This window comes from Erythrolamprus reginae, chromosome 8 (assembly GCF_031021105.1).
Source record: "Erythrolamprus reginae isolate rEryReg1 chromosome 8, rEryReg1.hap1, whole genome shotgun sequence".
NCBI classification, from domain to species: Eukaryota; Metazoa; Chordata; class Lepidosauria; order Squamata; family Dipsadidae; genus Erythrolamprus; species Erythrolamprus reginae.
This window is the reverse complement of record NC_091957.1, coordinates 9,826,597-9,849,438: the sequence shown is the minus strand read 5'-3', so window position 1 is coordinate 9,849,438 and position 22,842 is coordinate 9,826,597. Positions and strand designations below refer to the sequence as shown.

Below are 22,842 nucleotides of genomic sequence, written 5' to 3'. Positions count from 1 at the left end.
GGCAAAACCCTCCCTTTCCCTTGACCCCCAACAAAGGGTACCCAACAGAATCCTACCTGCCTCAACCAACATAGAGGCGGCACTTGGACAAACTTTCTTACCGTAGAGGTTGGCCAACCCAACTCTTGGTGCATCTTCAAGCTAAGGGCCTTGCCTTTCACTCAAGAGCTCAAGTTGGTGAAAATGGGGCTCTCTCTTCTAATCTCACCCTTCTTCAAAACAATCCCGGGAGTTATAGTGATAGACATGTTGTGAACTTCCAGGGCAGAAAATGACTCTCTGATTCTGGTCCCACCTAATTCTACACCATGTTGGTGTTCACAGGGATTGAGAGCTGAGCTCCTTGCAATCTCTTGAGTGTGATCCGTTGAGGCTTTCCAGGGGGAGATGAAGAAAGCTATGGGTGGGGTACTAAGTGCCTAATGTGAATAGAGTCATCTATTTTTCCTTCCTTCCTTCCTTTCTTCCTTCCTTCCTTCCTTCCTTCTCTTTCCTTATTTGCTAGGTTCCTTCCTTCCTTCCTTCTCTTTCCTTGTTTGCTAGGTTCCCTGCTTCCTTCCTTCTTTCTCCCCTCCATCCATCCCTGTTTTTCCTTCCTTCCTTCCTTCCTTCTCTTTCCTTGTTTGCTAGGTTCCTTCCTTCCTTCCTTCCTTCTCTTTCCTTGTTTGCTAGGTTCCCTGCTTCCTTCCTTCTTTCTTCCCTCCATCCATCCCTGTTTTCCTTCCTTCCTTCCTTCCTTCCTTCCTCCCTCTCTCCCTCCCTCCCTCCTTCCCTCCCTCCCTCCCTCTCTTTCCTTGTTTGCTTGCTTCTTTGTTTCCTTCCTTCTTTCCTCCCTTCCTCCCTTTTTTCTTCCTTCCCCCTTCCTTCCCTTCTTCCTTCCCTCTCTTTCCTTGCTTCCTTCCTTCATCCCTCCCCCAGAAGATCCATGGAATCAGAGACCCTAACTCTTCTAGAGCACTTCTGAACTTGAGACTGAGAACAGCTTCTGCCTGTAGGATTGCAAACCCTCCTGTTTCACTTTCTTATGAAGCCACGAATAAACTTATTCTTGTTGGCTTTCCCCATTTTCTAATCTGTAAACAATGAGGTCATGACTGAAGCCCTGAGCAGCCAGAGGGTCAAAGTGAGGCCGGGAAAGTCTACCGATGGCCAACCAGAGCAGGAAACCAATTGAGTCCTTCCTGTACAGTTGGGAGCTTTGATAAAGAGAGTTGGAAACTAAAACGTGTCTTTTTCGACTTCCTTCCTTCCTTCCCCTAAGAGATTTCAGAGCAGGGCCTACAACCCAGGCCTCCCGTGTGTCTGGAAAAGTTCCTACCCCTTTCCCAACCCCGAGACACTCCCCAGAGACAGAGATAACTAGCCCTGGACTCATCATTATCAAGGGGGTCTTCACAGCCAATTAAGATTGGATTTGGATCTCTGTAGGCTTCGTTGGAGACTCTGTGGTCCCAGCTCTGCACTGCTAAGCCAGCTTCTTTGCTCCGTGCTATTGGCAGATCCTAGATCCCACAGCCTGCGACTGTGTATATATTACAAGAGGAATGTGCGCTAATGCTCAGGGGATGCTAATTTAAGACTTTTGTGTAACCAGATCAGAACTGTAAAGTGAGGTTCTCCAACGAGCAATTGTTGGCTTGGATTCCCCTTGGGTCCAGATCAGTAGCTGAATAATTATTCAGCCCTCTAAGCACTGTCTCCAATTCCTAGAATTGGCTGGGGACAAAACTTGTGTTTGTGTGGGTGTCTTACTGAGGCTCAAGGCGGAAAAAAAATTTAAGGGCTGGATTGAACTCTTTCTCCATCTTCCTTTGCTGCCTCGTGCTAACCTTCTGGCCTGCCATCTTTCTAAATTGTTTCTTGAATTTGATTTTCCCTTTCTGTTTAGAGTTCTGTGTTTTTCCTTTCTGGCTGTCCAACCCTTCTCTGGTTTTTCATTAATTCCACCCCCCTCTTCTCTTTGTTTTTTAGGGAATCCCTGGAGTTCCTGGGAAGAAGGGCAAGATCGGTAGGCCGGTAAAGTTTTTCCTTGTCTATTATGCAGACCTTGTTCCAAATTAAAGAGGAGAAGGGAGGTGGGGATGGGGATGTTGGAAGTTCTCAAGAAGGTTTACTTTTATTTATTTGTTTGTTTTGTCAAGGACGTATTGGTGGTATACAAAGATAGAACAACATGTATATACATAATACTAGTAAAAGAGAAACATTAGGACAGGGGATGGAAGGCAAGCTGGTGCACTTATGCACACCCCTTACTGACCTCTTAGGAATCAGGAGAGGTCAACAGCGGATAGTCTAAGGGTAAAATTTTGGGGATTAGGTGATGATGCTACAGAGTCAGGTGGTGAGTTCCATGCATTAACTACTTGGTTACTAAAGTCATATTTCCTTCAGTTGAGTTTGGAGTGGTTTACTTTAAGTTTGTATCTGTTGTATGCTCATGTATTGTTGTGGTTGAAGTAGTCATTGACAGGAAGGACATTGTAGCAGATGATTTTATGGGCTATGCTTAGGTCGTGTTTAAGACGACGTAGTTCTAAGCTTTCTAAACCTAGGATTGTAAGTCTAGTTGCATAGGATATTCTGTTGCAAGTGGAGGAAAGGAGGGCTTTTCTAGTAAAATATCTCTGGACATTTTCTAGAGTTTTTATGCCCAAAATGCGGTGTGGGTTCCAAAAAAATGAGCTGTATTCAAGGATTGGTCTGGCGAAAGTTTTGTATGCTCTGTTTATTAGTGTGCGATTACCGGAGCAGAAGCTACATAGGATTAGATTAAAAACTCTTGAAAACTTTTTGGTGATGTTGTTGCAGTGGGCTTTGGCACTTAGGTCATTTGATAGGAGTATTCCAAGGTCCTTTACGGAGTGAGGATTGTCTGTAAGGTCTTGCTTATTCAACTTGTATTTGGTGTTCTGATTCTTTTTGCCAATGTGCAGGACAGAGCATTTTTGGTTGAGATTTGGAGTTGCAGTTCTTGATTGTGCTGTCCCTTTGGGTTGGTTGATGATGGGCCAGTGATGTGTTGTGGACTCTTGAGTGACCATGCAGATATTTTTCTCCATGATGATGTATCCTTAACTTGATCCTTCAGGTCTTCTAAAGGTGTAACTCCTCTCTACTGTCATTGAGTCTGTCCACCTTGCTGGAGATCATCCACTTCTCTTTCCTTACATCTTACCCACCATCAGGATGTTCTCCAGAAAGCCAAGTCTTTAACATGTCTGAAGTAGGACAATCTGAAAGTGGTCCTTCCTGATTTGAACCGAAAACTCTGAGTTGAGTTGTTCAGTAATCCCTTGGTTTCTTTTCTTGGACGTTTGGTCTTTTCAAAAGTCTTCTCCAATGCCCGGGGAGATTCCCCATCATCCAGGCCATGGTTGTCCCAAAAGTGCTTTTTCAAGAGGCAAAGACTTTTCAAAAACCAAGACTAGTAGAATAGAATAGATGATAGATGATAGATATAGATATATAGATGATAGATTGAGATAGATGATAGATAGGGAGGGGGTGGAGAGAGAGAGAAAAACAAGCAGACAGACAAGTTGAGTAGATAGATAAGTTGAATGGATAGATAGGTAGATAGATAATAGATAGACATACAAACAGACATGTTGAATAGATAGATAAGTTGAATGGTCGATAGGTAGATAAATAGAGTTGGGCAAATAGATAGATAGACAAATTATGCAGATAGATGAATGAATAGATGGACAGACAGGCAGACAGGGACAGGTAGGTGGACAGATTGATAGAGAAGTTTAGAAGTATAGGATTGGTCTGGCGAAAGTTTTGTATGCTCTGTTTAGTAGTGTGCAATTACCGGAGCAGAAGCTACGTAGGATTAGGTTAAAAACTCTTGAAAACTTTTTGGTGATGTTGTTGCAGTGGGCTGGTTGGATAGATAGATAGATAGATAGATAGATAGATAGATAGATAGATAGATAGATAGATAGATAGATAGATAGATGATAATATTCATTCAGTATAATAGAATAGAATAGAATAGAATTTTATTGGCCAAGCGTGATTGGATACAAAACGAATTTGTCTTGTGCACATGCTCTCAGTGTACATAAAACCAAAGATAAGTTTGTCAAGAATCATAAGGTACAACACTTATACATATAAGCAATCAAATCATATTAGGAAATTAAACCTGAACCTGCATTAAGCAGAAAATAGGATTTAATGTAAGTCAATGCAACATGGCAGATGGATGTTATCGACCATGGTTTGAAAAATCCCCCAACTCCTGCTGTACTTGATAGCCCAAACCCATACAATGTTCTTCTTCTTGTTTTTGAACTTTTCCCATCATAAGTGAGCTCTCCCAATATCAAGTTTTATCAGTTGAAAAAGTCTCGGTGGGCTGGAGGCAGGAATCTGGTTCCAGTTCCCATCGCTGATAATAATTACTGTTTACATCACAGACTTTGGGTTTGTAACTGTTAAAAAACAAAATAGAGAAAAGGGAAAAGTGGACAATCCCCAAAAACACAATGAGCTAACCTAAACAGTTGTTAAGTGTAGAAAATCTGGTGGGGGATTTTTGATGCAACTTGTGTTGTATCAGAATTCCCAATGTTCTCCAGATGTTCCCCTCTCACAGTCTTCCACTCCAAATCCTCATATTTCCCCTTCTCTTTTTTTAGTCGAGCACTTAACTTTGATGTTGTTCTTAATGGAACCTCCCTTCCCCTCCCTAAAAAAAGAGGAGCGAAACTCTCTTTGGCAAATATTTCTCACTCCAGTTGGGATTTTTCTCTGCAAACAAAGCAAAACCAAGCCTTCCATTTCTAAATCATTTGCGTTACAGTGTTTAAAAAGGAAAGAAAGAACTATTAACATGCAATTAAAGAGAACCGTTACAGATATTTTAGAGGGATTTTTGAGCACGCTTAATCTTAGCGTGCATTTGCTAATGGGTATAATTACAGTGGAAAGCCTGTAGTGGAAAATAAACTTGGAAGGGGTGGGAGAGGGAGGGGAGCTCATATTTCTTCCCGATTGGTCTCGTTTTAATTTTTTAAAAATTGATTTTTTATTACAATGAAACATGCACTCAACATATAACAATGTGCTCAGTGTTTAAAGTGCCCGCCACCAGACAACATTCATACCCCTCCACCAAAACGGGGGCATATTTTCTATATACCACTTTAATTCAAGAGCAATATATCTTTTTACATATTATAAAGTAATTCTAATACTTTGGTCTCGGATTCTGCTCTCCACATTTATTTATTTATTTATTGGATTTGTATGCCGCCCCTCTCCGCAGACTCGGGGCGGCTAACAACAGTAATAAAACAGTATATAACAATAGTCCAATACTAAAAACAGTTAAAAACCCATTATTATACAAACCAATCATACATACAGACATACCATTCATAAAATTTTAAAGGCCTAGGGGGAAGTGTATCTCAGTTCCCCCGTGCCTGGCGGCAGAGGTGGGTTTTAAGCAGCTTACGAAAGGCAAGGAGGGTGGGGGCAATTCTAATCTCTGGGGGGAGTTGGTTCCAGAGGGCCGGGGCCACCACAGAGAAGGCTCTTCCCCTGGGTCCCGCCAAACGACGGGACCCGGAGAAGACCCACTCTGTGGGACCTAACTGGTCGCTGGGATTCGTGCGGCAGAAGGCGGTCCCTAAGTAATCTGGTCCTCTTACCTTGTCTCATCGTCCCATGAGTTCCTGCAGCTTAGTTTCATTGGCTGAATTCATCCTCTTATCCATAATCTCAAGCTGAATATGATCCACCATGTACCGATTCCAATTTTGTATTGTCCATTTTGTCGCATCCTTCCAGCTTAGGACTATTACCACCTGAATGCTTTCTATCGCTGCTGTTTTTATTTCTTTAAATTCTCCCATATAATTTCTTTTTACTCATACCACCATTTTCTTTGAAATTGTCCATCATAAGTTTAATATCCTATTAGTGTCCTTTTGTACTTCTTTCCAAAAGTTCTGCAATACCGGACATTCCCAAAACATATGCATAAACACCCCCTTATCGTGCCATTCAAAGGGCTAAAGAGCAAAAAAAAAAAAGAAGTTCGGAGAGAAATGGATTTTCCGATTGGCTAGTGAAGCGTTCTAAATTCATAATTTTAAATCCCACGGACCACTAATAGGTATTTTTTAAAAAGATAAACAGTGTTTAGTACAATTTTAAAAAATGCAAATAATCTTTCTGCAGACCACCAAAAATTTCCCCGTGGACCACAAGTGATCTAGGGACCACATGTTGGTAACCGTTGGGCTAGTAGGACAAGCTTGCATTGTTTTTTGACCATTGTGATGTTTCTCCTCTGATCTTCAATGTTGCTAAGTTTCTTGACCAATGAAGATAGATAGATAGATAGATAGATAGATTAGGTAGGTAGGTAGGTAGGTAGGTAGGTAGATAGAGATAAATACATAGATAGATACATAGATGGATGGACCTGGATGGATAGATGTCTTGTTGGATGAATATATAGTTGGTTGGATGAATACATATAAGACAATAACAATATAAATTAGATGGATGGATGGATGGATGGATGGATGGATGGATGGATGGATGGATGCATTGGCATCCTTCAGCCTTCACCAGATAGATAGATAGATAGATAGATAGATAGATAGATAGATAGATAGATAGATAGATAGATAGATAGATAAAGAGAGAGAGAGAGAGAAAGAGAAAGAGAGACAGAAAGAAACAAGCAGACATACAAGTTGAATAGATGGATAAAATTGATAGATAGATAGACAGACAGACAGGTTGAGTAGATAGATAAGTTTAATGGATAGATGGACAAACAGGCAGACAGGGACAGGTAGGTAGATAGACGGATAGGGAAGTTTAGATAGATAGGTTAGATAGAAAGAAAGAGATAGACAGACAGACAGACAGACAGACAGACAGACAGACAGACAGACAGGTAGGTAGGGAGAGAGAGAGAGATGATAGATAGAGGATAGATAGATAGACAGACAGATAGATATAGAGGATAGATAGCTAGATAGATAGATGATAGAAAGAAAGAAAGAAAGAAAGATAGAATTAGATACTGTAGATAGATATTCATTCAGTAGGCCTCCCGGAATGATGTAACAATGTTTTAAAAAAGGAGGGGATTAAAATAGATGCGCTGGACGTGAGTCAGAGCTTGGAAGCCTTCCAAGGGAGCTCAGCTCAGCAGGGGCGGGAAGGGACATGATGAATGTTGGAAACGGACTGTTGCCGATTCCACTCCCCGTCCACGCTGCTCTTTCCCAGTGCATCCAGCTGCCTTGGGAAGTGGCGATCGGAAGGTAGCAGCAAGTAGGGTAGTGTGTCAATGTCAGGGCCGTGTCCGTCACACCCATTCTCCAAGCTCTGGGAAACCCTGGGTAAGGTTAACCTGTCCCAGAGGGAGAATTCAGATGATTAGGGTGGGAAAGGAATCTTTTCTTTAACAAAAAGAACAGGCTGTTGAGGAATTCCCCCATTCACATAAGACATCATACAGTCCCTGACCCAATTGGTTGCGCTCCACAGCTTTGGCAGAGAGGACCCTTGGTTGCATGCCACATGAAGCTGAAACCTCTGCGATTTCCTCCTTCTGCTCCAACCTCTGTTTCTCTCCGTCTTGTTCAGAGAGCTTTAAGAGTGTCCATCAGTAGTGTCTATGGCAGTGTTTCCCAACCTTGGTGTTCTGTCGGGCTCTCTGGTAGAATCCTCCCAAAAATTCACAGGTACAAATTTCAGACACACACACGTTTGAAAATTCAAAACAATGTTCTTTATAACGAAAATACACTTAAACCAAGCCCTCTTTTGGTATAGCAAAGAACACTCGTCTCCAAACAAACAGGTAAATTGTACAAGTCCCTTATCAGTTCTGAGATACTTAGCTTGCAGCTGTGAGGCAATTCACAGTCCTTCTTCTTTCACAAAGTGAAACACACTTTGCTCTGGTTTAGTTTCAAAGCAGGGAAAAATCAGCACACAAAAGGTCAAAGTCAGTAAAGCAGTCATGAAACACAATGATCAGATAATCCTCCACAATGGCCAAACCCACAGGCTGCTATTTATAGCAGCCTCACTAATGACCACAGCCCCACCCAACCACAGGTGGCCTCATTTTCTTTGATAATAATCTCTCAGTTGTTGTTGCCTATGCATCGCTCTCCGCATGCGAGGCTGTATCATTAACTCTTGTTCCGAATCCAAGGAGGAGCTAGATAATTGATCTCCTTCTGAGCTGTCTGCCCCACTCTCCTCCTCCCTGTCACTCATGTCTTCTTGGTCAGAGGAGCCTTCCTCATCAGATTCCACCAGGGGCAAAACAGGCCTGCAGCATGTGGATGTCTCCCCCACACCCACAGTCCTTGGGGCAGGAGCTGGGCCAGAGCTAACCACAACATGCTCCAACCTCTGTTTCTCTCTCTCTTGTTCAGAGAGCTTTAAGAATGTCCATCAGTAGTGTCTATGGCAGTGTTTCCCAACCTTGGCAACTTTTTATTTATTTATTTTGTCCAATACATAATGCACATTGAAGAGAATAGATATGTAATAATATAAATAAAGAAAAGAATAGAAGAAAAGATATAAAAGTATAGGTGAACATATTTGAAAGGAAGAAAAGATAAATGAGATAAGGAGAGACAATTGGACAGGGGACGGAAGGCACACTGGTGCATTTATGCACGCCCCTTACTGACCTCTAAGGAACCTGGAGAAGTCAATCGTGGATAGTCTAAGGGAAAAATGCTGGGGGTTAGGGGTTGACACTACTGAGTCAGGTAATGAGTTCCACGCTTCGACAACTCGGTTGCTGAAGTCATATTTTTTACAGTCAAGTTTAGAGCGGTTAATATTAAGTTTGAATCCGATTCTATCAACCACTTAGAGAGGGCTGTAAAAGCACTATGAAGCGGTATATAAGTCTAAATGCTAAGTGCTTCTAGCAGTGGTTGTCTTTGTGCAGAGTTTTCATAGCATCTCGCATACTCCAGCCGGCTATTCCAACCGCCCCCTTTTTAAATTTGGCAAGGCAGAAAAAGACAGTTTATTCACAGTGCAGGATTTCCAAGATCTCAGCAGCCAACATAAGCTTTGAGATGCTTGCTAGATTTATTTCTTCACTCTCCCTCTGTCCCAACCCCTCGGATTACTACTTTAAATGAATCCTGACCAGATTCCCCCTGTTTACAGTTCCTCATTCCTTTTCTTGTGTGCGTGTTATGTGTTTCATAAAGATTTCAATTTTTTTGCAAACCCTGCCATCGTTGGGAATATATCTCCAGCATTGTTTCACCTGCTTGGATCCAATTTCTCAGAACTTGTTTTTTTCCCCCAAATAGGGTCTCAAGGCTGAACAACATTTTTTGGAGAGAGACAGAGAGAGAGAAAGAGAGAGAGAGAGAGAAAGAGAGAGAGAGAAAGAGAGAGAGAGAGAAAGAGAGAGAGAGAAAGAAAGAGAGAGAGAAAGAGAGAAAGAGAGAGAGAGAAAGAGAGAGAGAGAGAAAGAGAGAGAGAGAAAGAGAGAGAGGGGGGAGGGAGAAAGAGAGAGAGAGAGAGAAAGAGAGAGAGAGAGAGAGAGCTAAATGGCTGGGAAAATCCTTTCTACAATAGTTTGAAATAATCTCTTTTCTTTTCTTTTAAAATATTCTTTATTAATTTTCCACTTTTTAAAAAGAAAATACCAATATAGACACAGAAAATAATTAAATAAAAATTAAAAAATAAGCAAAAGTAAACAAATCCAAAATATGTACAGATATAAATTTTAAAGGCACTATAGATTTTACACTAATTTGTGTCATAGATAGATGATAGATAGAGAGACAGACAGATAGATAGAACATTTTTCTACTTAACTATATAAATTGGCGCATGTTTTTTGCCATTAGTAAAATAAATTTCATACATACTTAAATAATTTTTCATTCAGTGTTCTTTTTTCCCTGTTTCTTATGTTTATCCCAGGCATGTTTAAATTCAGTTACTGTGGATTTACCAACCACGTCTGCTGGACGTTTGTTCCAAGCATCTACTACTCTTTCAGTAAAATAATATTTTCTCACATTGCTTCTGATCTTTCCCCCATCTAACCTCAGATTGTGCTCCCTTGTTCTTGTGTTCATTTTCCTCCTGAATCTTATTTAACCCTTTAACATATTGAAATGTTTCGATCATGTCCCCCCTTTTCCTTCTGTCCTCCAGACTATACAGATTGAGTTCATGAAGTCTTTCCTGATACGTTTTATGCTTAAGACCTTCCACCATTCTTCCACCAGAAGACAAAACTCTCACTTTCCCTGGACCCCCAACAAATGGGACCCAAAGGGACCTTGCCTGCCTCAAGCAGCATAAAGGTGGCACTTGGACATCCATTTCAATAACCACCTATGATACACTTGGCATCCCTGAATCTGTCTAACCCTGCCTTGAAGGTATCCAGGCTGACAGCTGTCACAATCTCTTCTGGAGGGGAATCCCATCAACCAAGGACCCTCTGGGTGAATAAATATTTCCCTATATTTGTCCCCACTTTCTTACCTAGGAGTTTTAGGGAGGGCCCCCTCATCCCAGCATTGTGTGATAGAGAAAAGGATTTTTCTCTATCCACCTTTTCTACCCCATGCATGATTTTATACACTTTGATCAAGTCACCCCTTCAACGCCGTCTTTCAAGGCTGAAGAGACCGAGGTGTTGCAACCTGGTTTCATAAGGGAGGTGCTCCATTTCCTTGATCATTCTTGTTGCCCTTTTCCAGTTCCATGATATCCTTCTCGAGGTGAAGAAGGATGTAATGGAACTAGAGTTAGTTAGACTCTGAAGTGCTGTTTGCAGTCTGACCTGGAACTGTAATTTGTAGAGGAGACACAATGAGCTGATTGCTTTGAACGTCCCTTCTTCACATGTCCTCTTCCTTCTTTGATGGTTCAGTCAATACAACATTGGAGAAAACACGCAGCTTGCTGTTTGTTATCTTATTCAACAAAGTCTCATTGAGAAGCTACAGAGCTTCCTTCCTTGCAGGCAAAAAAGAAAAATGCAAATTCCTGCAGAAGCTCAACCTAAACAAGCAAGGGTTTTGTTTCTTCCTTGGTAACACCAGCCGTGCACCATGGGTGGAGAACAAACATTGCTGAAATGCTTGGAATGTTAGCCTCGGTGCTTACAAATCGGTTGTGAAGCCGGAGAGCTGTTGGCTGAATCGGTCAACAAAGACCTGATTTGTTAGATGAGACGAGTTGGTCCTGCAAGGTTAAAAAGAAGGTTCATTGAAGGTCTTCTGACCTGGAAACCTGGATTAAAAATTAGCTCACTTTGGTCTTATAAGAGCCTAAGAAGAGCCCTGCTGAATCAGGCCAAGGCCCATCGAGTCCAGCATTCTGTGTCCCACAGAGGCCCACCAATTGTCCATGGGGATCTTGGGCAGAAGGAGAAGGCAAAACCCTCCCTTTCCCTTGAGCCCCAACAAATGGTACCCAATTTGTTACCCTGCCTGCATCAACCAACATAGAGGCAGCGCTTGGACATCCATTTCAATAACCACCAATACACTTGGCATCCATGAATCTGTCTGATCCTGCCTTGAAGCTATCTACCACATGATTCTTGACAAATGTATCTTTTTCTTTTATGTACGCTGAGAGCATATGCACCAAGATAAATTCCTTGTGTGTTCAATCACACTTAGACAATAAAATTCTCTTCTCTTCTCTTCTCTTCTCTTCTCTTCTCCTCTCCTCTCCTCTCCTATTCTATTCTATTCTATTCTATTCTATCTAGGCTGACAGCTGTCACGACTTCTTCTGGAAGTGGATTCCATAAACCAAGGACCCTCTGGGTGAAGAAATATTTCCCTTTATTTGTCCTCACTTTCTTACCTATGAGCTTTAGGGAATGCTCTCTTGTCCTAGTATTGTGTGATATAGAAAATATTTTCCCTGTCCACCTTTTCTATCCCATGCATTATTTTATACACTTCAATAAACTCTTTCAAGGCTGAAGAGACCAAGGCGTTGCAACCTGGTTTCATAAGGGAGGTGCTCCATTTCCTTGATCATTCTTGGTACCCTTATCATCCTCAACTGAAAACTTCTAATGTGTCTCCAGTCTTTCTTTCAAACAGATGACTTAATTGGGACCTTAAGATTTTCCTGCATGGAGAAAATCTTTGCATCTTCAAATAAATCCTCTGCAATATGGCCCTGAACTCTTCCCAAGATATTCTTTTTATACTTTTCTGAAATTTGTATCCTTGAATTTTTGGGAGGCTCCTATCAGAGAGCCCTGCAGAACAATAAATAATAATAATAATAATAATAATAATAATAATAATAATAATAATTCATTCATTCATTCATTCATTCATTCATTCATTCATTCATTCATTCATTCATTCATTTATTTATTGGATTTGTATGCCACCCCTCTCCGCAGACTCGGGGCGGCTAACAACAGTAATAAAACAGTATATAACAATAATCCAATACTAAAAACAGTTAAAAACCCATTATATAAAAACCAATCATACATACAGACATACCATGCATAAAATTTTAAAGGCCTAGGGGGAAGTGTATCTCAGTTCCCCCATGCCTGGCGGCAGAGGTGGGTTTTAAGTAGCTTACGAAAGGCAAGGAGGGTGGGGGCAATTCTAATCTCTGGGGGGAGTTGGGCCATTGTCATAATCTCCTCCATTTGTCTTTTCCCACTGAGGCCTAATCTCCATAATACGGGAAACTATCTAAAAAGGTTCGTGGCATTTCATGCGAACTGACCGGTTGAACTCCGTTAGCTGGGGAAAAAAATATACATACATTTTATGCATAGTTTCGGATTCTTAACCATCTGTTGGATGGGTTCCTTCTCTAAGAAGGGATGTTCTTTAAAAGGTGGAAGGCAGATTCATAGCGTGTGATCCTGCAAACTGAGAGTTTGGCTCCTGCGTAGCTTCACACACACCTTCTACTGTGTCTTACACATTCATTTCCACATGTGTGAGAACGGTGGTGAACCAACCCTTTCTCCCCTCTGGAGACCCGAAGTAATGTACTTTAAGTGGAGTGATGTATTCGGCGAGGTGAGCCAGACGTAAAAGCAGAGAAACAAACACTCTTGATTAAATCCAACAGGGTAAATATTTTTTTTTTAAAGAATATGCTCCAATTTGGATACATCATGGCTTGTTTGTTCAATGCCAGTGAGTGCTGAATAATTTTAAATGATTCCCGTGGATCATCAATAGATCATTTTAAAAACCAGCCATGTGCTGCAGCTGCCAAAAAATCCAACACAGTTAGAAACATAGAAACATAGAAGATTGACGGCAGAAAAAGACCTCATGGTCCATCTAGTCCAGTGTTTCCCAACCTTGGCAACTTGAAGATATTTGGACTTCAACTCCCAGAATTCCCCAGCCAGCGAATGCTGGCTGGGGAATTCTAGGAGTTAAAGTCCAGATATCTTCAAGTTGCCAAGGTTGGGAAACACTGATCTAGTCTGCCCTTATACTATTTCTGTATTTTATCTTAGGATGGATCTATGTTTATCCCAGACATGTTTAAATTCAGTTACTATGGATTTACCAACCACGTCTGCTGGAAGTTGGTTCCAAGCATCTACAACTCTTTCAGTAAAATAATATTTCCTCACGTTGCTCCTGATTTCCCCCCCAACTAACCTTAGATTGTGTCCCCTTGTTCTTATATTCACTTTCCTATTAAAAACACTTCCCTCCTGAACCTTATTTAACCCTTTGACATATTTAAATGTTTTGACCATGTCCCCCCTTTCCCTTCTGTCCTCCAGACTATACAGATTGAGTTCACGAAGTCCTTCCTGATAGGTTTTATGCTTACGACCTTCCACCATTTTTGCAGCCCGTCTTTGGACCCGTTCAATTTTATCCATCTCTTTTTGTAAGGTGAGGTCTCCAGTTCTAGGCTGCATTAACAGAGGGACAGAATCAAGGTCATGTGAAGTGTTAAGAACTCTTTATAAGGCCTTGGTAAGGCCACACTGGGAATACTGCATTCTGTTTTTGGTCACTACGATGCAAAAAAGGATGTTGAGACTTTAGAAAGATTGCAGAGAAGAGCAGGAAAAATGATTAGGGGACTGGAGGCTAAAGCACATGAAGAAAGGTGAAGATATGGAGAAGGTGCAAAAAAGAGCAACCAAGATGATTAAGGGATTGGAAACCAAGACTTATGAAGAGAGACTGAGGGAACTGGGCATGGGTAGCCTAGAGAAAAGGAGGGCCAGAGCGGACATGATAGCAGTCTACAAGTATACGAGGGGATGTCACAGAGAGGAGGGGATCACTTTATTCTTCAGGGCACCAAAGGGCAGGACGAGGAACAACAGCTGGAAGCTGACCAAGGAGAGATTCAACATGGAGATAAGGAGGAACTTCCTGATGGTCAGAGCGATCAACCAATGGAACAACCTACCAGCGGACGTTGTGAACTCCAACACTCTGGACATTTTAAAGAAAGATTGAACTGCCACTTGACTGGTGTGCTATAGGGTTCCTGTTTGGGCAGGGGGTTGAACTCGATGGCCTTCATGGTCCCTTTCAACTCTAACAATAAATAAATAAAATAAATAAAAAGATTGCAGGATCTGGGCATGGCTGGTTTAATGAAAAGAAGGACTAGGGAAGACATGATAGCAGTGTTCCAAAGAAAGATTGCTGGAATTGGGACAACCATGAACTGGATGACTGAGGTTCTCCATGGACATCTGAATTTAGAGCCCAGAATGGTCTGCTTAAAACAGGTTCGTCGGACCATGGCAGAAGAATTTTGGTCTCGGAAGAGCCTCATTTAGAACTAAACTAGTTAAACAGATAGTTAAGCGTTCAGAGAGGAGAGTTCAGAAAGCTTTCCAGCATCTAAAGCAGGGGTAGGGAACGTTGGCTCTTCTATGACTTGTGGACTTCAACTCCCAGAATTCCTGAGCCAATCATGCTAGCTCAGGAATTCTGGGAGTTGAAGTCCACAAGTCACAGAAGAGCCAACGTTCCCTACCCCTGATCTAAAGTGTTGAATTTCAACAGCTCCTGTATGGTAGCAGATTTCCTGTCTTCCTCCCTTATCTGAAAAGTATCTGAACAGTGCCAGGGAAAAATCACTGTCATGAGATTGTTAATCAAAATGACTCACAATGCAACTGAGTAGATTTTTGTTGGTGGTTGCTGCTGATGCCGTCTAACTGGAACGTTTCATTGGCCCTGGGATGGCAGTGAAGCTAGCATCCTAATTTATTTTTTTAAGACTGGATTCCAATGATTGATCGTATCTGTGTGAGACATAGTGTGTGGCAGCTGCTAAAAAACCCGACACAATTCTGGGCTGCATTAACAGAGGGATAGAATCAAGATGAGGTGAAGTGTTGATAACACTTTATAAGGCCTTGGTAAGGCCACACTTGGAATACTGCATTCGGTTTTGGTTGCCACCATGTAAAAAGGATGTTGAGACTCTAGAAAGAGTGCAGAGAAGAGCAACAAAGATGATTAGGAGACTGGAGGATAAAACATATGAAGAAGGGTTGCAGGAACTGGGCATGGCTAGTTTAATGAAAAGAAGGACTAGGGGAGACATGATTGATTTGATTTGATTGATTTTATTGGATTTGTATGCCGTAGACTCTGGGCGTCTAACAACAGTAGTAAAACAGCATATGACAATCCAATATTAAAACAGTTAAAAACCCTTATTGTAAAACCAAACATACATACAGACATACCCCATGCATAAAATTGCAAAGGCCTAGGGGGAAAGAGTATCTCAGTTCCCCCATGCCTGGTGGCAGGGGTGGGTTTTAAGAAGCTTACGAAAGGCAAGGAGGGTGGGAGCAATTCTAATCTCTGGGGGGGTGTTGGTTCCAAAGGGCCGGGGCTGCCACAGAGAAGGCTCTTCCCCTGGGTCCCGCCAAGCAGTGTTCCAATATTTCCGGGTTGCCATAAAGAAGAGGGAGTCAAACTATTATCCAAAGGACCCGAGGGTAAAACAAGAAGCAATGGATGGAAACTAAACAAGGAGAGAAGCAACTTAAAACTAGGGGGAGGAGCCAAGATGGAGGACAGGCAGTACTGGCTCTAAAGAGCTCCTCCAAAAGTAAATAGGCTTTCTTTTTAACTCATTTGTATTTATACTTTTAATTTATTTTTAAATTTTAATTCTATTTTACATTTAAACATTTTAACATTTTAACTTAGAACTAAGGAGAAATTTCCTGACAGTCAGAATGGTTGATCAGTGGAACATATACATATATATTGGGGTTCCTTGCTTTTTAGACTTTTTTAAATGTACTATTGCTATTTTAGATTTTAATTATTAGATTTGTCATTATGTATTGTTTTTATCACTGTTGTGAGCCGCCCCGAGTCTACGGAGAGGGGCAGCATACAAATCTAATAAATAATAATAATAATAATAACAGAAATTGCCTCCAGAAGTTGTGAATTCTCTAACACTGGAAGTTTTAAAGAAGATGTTGGATAACCATTTGTCTGAAGTGGTGTTGGGTTTCCTGCCTAAGCAGGGGGTTGGACTAGAAGACCTCCAAAGTCCCTTCCAACTCTGTTATTATTATTATTACTACTGCATGAGGAGCGTGTGCAATTCTTGCCTCTTGGTGACCTAACAGCTTGATTGACACAGCTGATAATATGATCCACCATATATCCGTGGTACAGGCTGCTTTTGTGTGTGTGTGTGTATGTGGGTAAACGATACAACTTTAAGAAAAGAGGCCAGATGTAAATTTTTCTTTCCCTTGGACAATGGAGAATGCATTCACGCTGGCCTGCCTGGTTTTTTAAAAGAAAGAATTACTTGCCCGCATTCATCCTCTGAATGCTGCCTTTGATTCTATAGAAATTTGATGATCTCTGGGCGAAATGCCCAAGCGCTAATCTTTGTGGCTGATCTTCCCCTTTGGCAACCCGTCAGTCAAAATCCTTTCGGAAGCTTGGAATTGCTTGTCAGTGAAAAACTTTGCACAAAAGTGCATGTGTGGCTCTTGGTCTTTTCAACTGTCTGTGTGTGTCGAAAAAGCCATCAAGTCCTATCTGAAATGGACGCCTTTCTTCTTTCCTTCTTCCAGTTTGATGGACATTGCAAGGAGGCAGGTTCAGGGCTGCGGGAACCAGAATTATGCCCGTCAGATGCGCAAAAGAAACTGGGCTTCCTCATTGTAGGCATGGAGAGATTTTTGTTCTAGGCTGCGTTAACAGAGCATTAGAATTGAGATCACGTGAAGTTCTAAATGTTCTAACACTGGAAGTTTTTAAGAAGATGCTGGATAACTATTTGTATGAAGTGGTGTAGGGTTTCCTGCTAAAGCAGGGGGTTGGACTAGAAGACCTCCAGTTGGTCCATTCCAACACTGCTATTCTATTCTATTCTATTCTATGCTATTCTATGCTATTCTATGCTATTCTATGCTATGCTATTCTATGCTATGCTATTCTATGCTATGCTTTGCTATGCCATGCCATGCCATGCTATGCTATGCTATGCTTGGAATGTACTCTACTCTACTCCACTCCACTCCACTCCATTCTATTGCACTCCACTCCATTCTACTCCATTCAATTCCATTCCATGCTTAATAATTTAATAATAATAATTATTATTATTTATTAGATTTGTATGCCACCCCTCTCCGAGGACTCGGAGTACTCTACTCTACTCCATTCCACTCCATTCCATTCCATCCTTGTATTCTACTCTACTCTACTCTACTCTACTCTACTCTACTCTACTCTACTCTACTCTACTCTACTCTACTCTACTCCCACTCCACTCCACTCCATTCCATTCCATTCCATTCCATCCTTGTATTCTACTCTACTCCCACTCCACTCCATTCTATTCCATTCCATGCTTCTACTCTACTCCACTCCACTCCACTCTACTCTACTCCCACTCCACTCCATTCTATTCCATTCATGCTTCTACTTTACTCTACTCTACTCCCACTCCACTCCATTCTATTCCATTCATGCTTCTACTCTACTCTACTCCCACTCCACTCCATTCTATTCCATTCCATTCTATGCTTCTACTCTACTCTACCCCACTCCACTCTACTCTACTCCCACTCCACTCCATTCTATTCCATTCATGCTTCTACTCTACTCTACTCTACTCTACTCCCACTCCACTCCATTCTATTCCATTCATGCTTCTACTCTACTCTACTCCCACTCCACTCCATTCTATTCCATTCCATGCTTCTACTCTACTCTACTCTACTTCCACTCCACTCCATTCTATTCCATTCCATGCTTGCACTCTACTCTACTCTACTCTACTCTACTCTACTCTACTCCCACTCCATTCTATTCCATTCATGCTTCTAGTCTACTCTACTCTACTCCCACTCCCACTCCATTCCATTCTATTCTATGCTTGCATTAATAGCTGGGTGTGATTATGGTCCTTGCCTCACCTCATTAAATTACCCCTTTCCCATATACCTTTTTTTAATGGAGGGAGGGCAACAATTTGGTTTACAAATCAGGGTGTGAATTGCCTGGAAAGGATTGCTGGGGAAGGTAGATCAGCAAACCACGTTCCAAGAAAATGGGTTTTCACTCATCCAGGCTCTCGTCCCTTTCGTGATAGGCAAAAAGATCCAAAACCTTTAACACAACGCATTTATCGCCCTCTGTTCTTCTCCTGCATTGCAACAGAAAAATAATGGAAACGTGTTTTTTTCCTCTCCTTTCCTTCATTCCTCAGGGTTTTCCGGGCAATATGGGAGAACGTGGACCACCAGGTATTGATGGAAACCCGGTAAGTTGGTAGAAAGTCTGTCTGCTTTTGTAGTTTTGGGATTGGCCTTCTGCAAACAGCCACTTGGTTTCTACTGTGGTCAGAGGTGAAATTAAGCTCCCGACTTTTTTTGGCAAAGCGTGCAAAATACTTGCACAGCAAGTGAGATGCGCTTAGGGGTGAAATGCTCATGGTTCACTTGTGCCTCTTAGTCGAGCGAGAGTCGGTTACCCAGGGAGCATGAGGCTCTGACCACCCACCTGGGCATCACCGTTTGGGTTCTTTTACCCTCTGCGCTTGCACAGAAAACGTTGATTTCTGGCTTCAGGCTTCTCTGAAGCCTCCAGAGGGCGAAAAACGGCCCAATGGGCAAGTCGGAAGTTCAGAAAAACGGACTTCTGGTTTGCCCATTGAGCCGTTTTTCACACTCCAGAGGGAAGCCTCCTCAAGCCTCCAGGAGATGAAAAATAGCCCAACAGGCAAACTGGAAATCCATTTTTCCTAACTGGAAATTTAATAAATAAATAATACTATAGAAACATAGAAGACTGACGGCAGAAAAAGACCTCATGGTCCATCTAGTCTGCCCTTATACTATTTCTGTATTTTATCTTACAATGGATATATGTTTATCCCAGGCATGTTTAAATTCAGTTACTGTGGATTTACCAACCACGTCTGCTGGAAGTTTGTTCCAAGGATCTACTGCGCTTTCAGTAAAATAATATTTTCTCATGTTGCCTTTGATCTTTCCCCCAACTAACTTCAAATTGTGTCCCCTTGCTCTTGCGTTCACTTTCCTATTAAAAACACTTCCCTCCTGAACCTTATTTAACCCTTTAACATTTAAATGTTTCAGTCATATCCCCCCTTTTCCTTCTGTCCTCCAGACTATACAGATTGAGTTCATTAAGTCTTTCCTGATACGTTTTATGCTTAAGACCTTCCACCATTCTTGTAGCCCGTCTTATGGACCCGTTCAATTTTGTCAATATCTTTTTGTAGGTGAGGTCTTCAGAACTGAACACAGTACTCCAAATGTGGTCTCACCAGCGCTCTATATAAGGGGATCACAATCTCCCTCTTCCTGCTTGTTATACCTCTAGCTATGCAGCCAAGCATCCTACTTGCTTTTCCTACCGCCCGACCACACTGCTCACCCATTTTGAGACTGTCAGAAATCACTACCCCTAAATCCTTCTCTTCTGAAGTTTTTGCTAACACAGAACTGCCAATGCAATACTCAGATTGAGGATTCCTTTTCCCCAAGTGCATTATTTTACATTTGGAAACATTAAACTGCAGTTTCCATTGCTTTGACCATTTATCTAGTAAAGCTAAATCATTTACCATATTACAGACCCCTCCAGGAATATCAACCCTATTGCACACTTTAGAGTCATCGGCAATATAATCTCATTCAGTACATCTAAACCAAAACAACAGTTTATTTTACGGTGCTTAATAACAATGGGTCACATTTGGCTTAATGTAAAGCTTATCTTGCTCGACTATCTTCTATTTACCCTCATTACAATATACTTCTCTTTTCCCAGTTTCCTTTATAAACCTTTCATACCTTTATAAAAAATGCATTTGGAAAAAAGGAACACCGTGTTTTTGAAAGTGGACGGGGTGAAATAAAAGTGAACGTAGCCTGGGGGGGTGGGAAATGCATTTTAAAAAGCCCGCAGAAGGGGAAGTTACATAGCCAAGAACTCTTATTAAAGAAATGTGTTTTAAAAGAGAAAGTGCATGGGGATATTTACATTAATATCTCTACACATCTGGGCAGGGACGGGAAAATGGGGCCCACGGAGGTGGCGGATCTCCAAGCATCCATGAAAATGGACAATATTGGCAAAAGGGTTGCTAAGATATGTAGGTCAGTCCTATCAGAAAGACACAGGCCTCTAGTTCCACATGTTAGGGAAACCTGGACGCTAAATCTTTTATAACAGAATAACAGTTAAAAGGGACCTTGGAGGTCTTCTGGACTGACCCCCTGCTCAGGCAGGAAGCCTCACAGCATTTCAAACAAATGGTTGTCCAATATCTTCTTAAAAGCTTGATATTTGGTATCAAAATTAATGATACACAGATCTGTTCATGTGTTCAATACTTACATATATTTAAAAATAAAAATATATAAAAATAGAATGGAATGGAATGGAATGGAACGGAACAGAAAAAGAGTGGAATGGAGCGGAGCGGAACGGAACAGAACACAATAGAAAAGGAGTAGAGTGGAGTAGGATAGGATAGGATAGGACAGGACAGAACAGAACAGAATAGAATAGAAAAGAAAAAGAGTGGAGTGGAGCGGAATGGAATGGAACGGAACACAATAGAAAAAGAGTGGAGTGGAGTAGAATAGGATAGAATAGAATAGAATAGAATAGAATAACAGAGTTGGAAGGGACCTTGGAGGTCTTCTAGTCCAACCCCCTGTTTAGCAGGAAGCCCTACACTACTATTCTATATTTTATTCTTATTGCTTTATTCGTTCAAGGTTGCTTTTTCACCATCCTCTCTTTCTATTTTACATAGCCCATCCTTCTTTCTTCTTTTCCCCCTTCCCCTTTCTTTCTAAACGTACTTCCCTTCCCTCTCTCCTTCTCCCCTTCCCTACTTCCCCTCCTGCCTTCTCTCCTTACTCTCTTCCCTTCCCTTCCCTTCCCTCCCTTCTTACTCTTTCTTCTTTCTTTCTTTCCTTCTTTCTTTCTTTTCTTCCCCTTTCTCTTTCTAACCTACTTCCCCTCCTCTCTCTTTCTTCTGTTCCCTACTTCCCCTCCTGCCTTCTCAATTTATTTATTAATTGGACTTTTATGGATTCAATCCTGGATTTTTTTCACGTTGGAAAAAAAATAACAACTAATATAATTGACACAGGCTCTGAAGTTGTGTTGAAGGATTTCCATAAAGCATTCAAAAACCGCGCGACCGTCTTAAGATATGCGTGTCTTGGAATAGAGTTTTTTTTAAATTCCCACCAACTTCCATGGACATTTTTTTTCCAGCCACCCACCACAGAATAATTAGGGTGTGGAGGCCACAAACCTGGATCTGTTCATGGAGGCCAAATGCTCTCCTGATTTCAAATATAGAACATTCCGTGGGAACAGAATCTTAAGTCAACCAAGATGATTTGGAATTTCTGTTCCTTTCCCGAATTTCATGGTTTTCCAAAATCAGATTTTCCCCTGAAAACATGTTGGGTTCATTTAAAAAAAAGAAGAAGAAGGAATAATCCAACCCAGATCTTGAAGTCATTTTTTGAAAGATCCCTTTGAGAAGACAGGGACAGGGACCTTCAATGGAGAAGGTCCTTCTCTTACATGGCTTTGCTTTGAGGTTTTTTCCCCCCATGATCCTTCCAGTAATAACAGAAGGTCCCAGCTTGTTTGAATAGGAGAGCCTCAGCAGGGGTGAAGAAGAAGTAGTCCGGTCCCTGAGTGAGCAAATTCCAGGATAGGAACGTTGATGGATCTGAATTTCCTTGAAATAGTAGACCATAGAATCCCAAGGCTGGAAGGGATCTTGGAGGTCTCCTAGTTCAACACCTTGCTCAAGGCAGGAGAACTTATACCATCCTAATCAAATGGTTGTTCAGCTTATTGAAAACCTCCAGTAATGTAGCATCCACAACTTCAGGAGGTCAAGTGTTCATCTGCCCATCTATCTATCGATCAATCGATCAATCAATTGAGCCATCCTCCACCTATACTTCCACCCACCCATCCATTCATGCATCCCTTCACCCCATCCATTTATTCTTCAATCCACTCCACTCCTCCATCTACCTATCCTTCCACTGCACACCGAACTATCCATCCATCCATCCAACCCACCTACCTATCCTTCCACCCACATAGCCACCTATCCATCCATGCACCTACCCATCCATCCATCCTTCCACCCACCAACCTGTTCTGTCTGGGTCACTCCGGAAGCCAAGACCAACCCAAAAAGAGAAGCCAGACACACCGGTAAAAGGCAAAGGCAGTTTATAAAATTCAAGAAAAACACAGGTAACAGAAAATGTCCTTACAAACA

General features: G+C 41.6%; 3 protein-coding genes across 4 annotated transcripts in view; 1 reads left to right on the top strand and 2 right to left on the bottom strand.

Moving 5' to 3' along the window:
* Window positions 1–22,842, bottom strand: part of ST6GALNAC4 (ST6 N-acetylgalactosaminide alpha-2,6-sialyltransferase 4) — a 683,294-nt gene that overhangs the window by 306,133 nt on the left and 354,319 nt on the right. The gene's annotated exons all lie outside the window — the stretch shown is intronic.
* The window catches only part of ST6GALNAC6 (ST6 N-acetylgalactosaminide alpha-2,6-sialyltransferase 6), a 490,277-nt gene that overhangs the window by 328,224 nt on the left and 139,211 nt on the right, over window positions 1–22,842 (bottom strand). The window lies entirely within an intron of this gene.
* COL27A1 (collagen type XXVII alpha 1 chain) overlaps window positions 1–22,842 on the top strand; it is a 187,400-nt gene that overhangs the window by 51,083 nt on the left and 113,475 nt on the right. For both annotated transcript variants that reach the window (XM_070758773.1, XM_070758772.1), the window contains exons 10-11: window positions 1,972–2,016; window positions 18,754–18,807. In XM_070758773.1, the coding sequence (XP_070614874.1) occupies window positions 1,972–2,016; window positions 18,754–18,807 (99 nt within the window). The remainder of the gene's footprint in view (window positions 1–1,971; window positions 2,017–18,753; window positions 18,808–22,842) is intronic.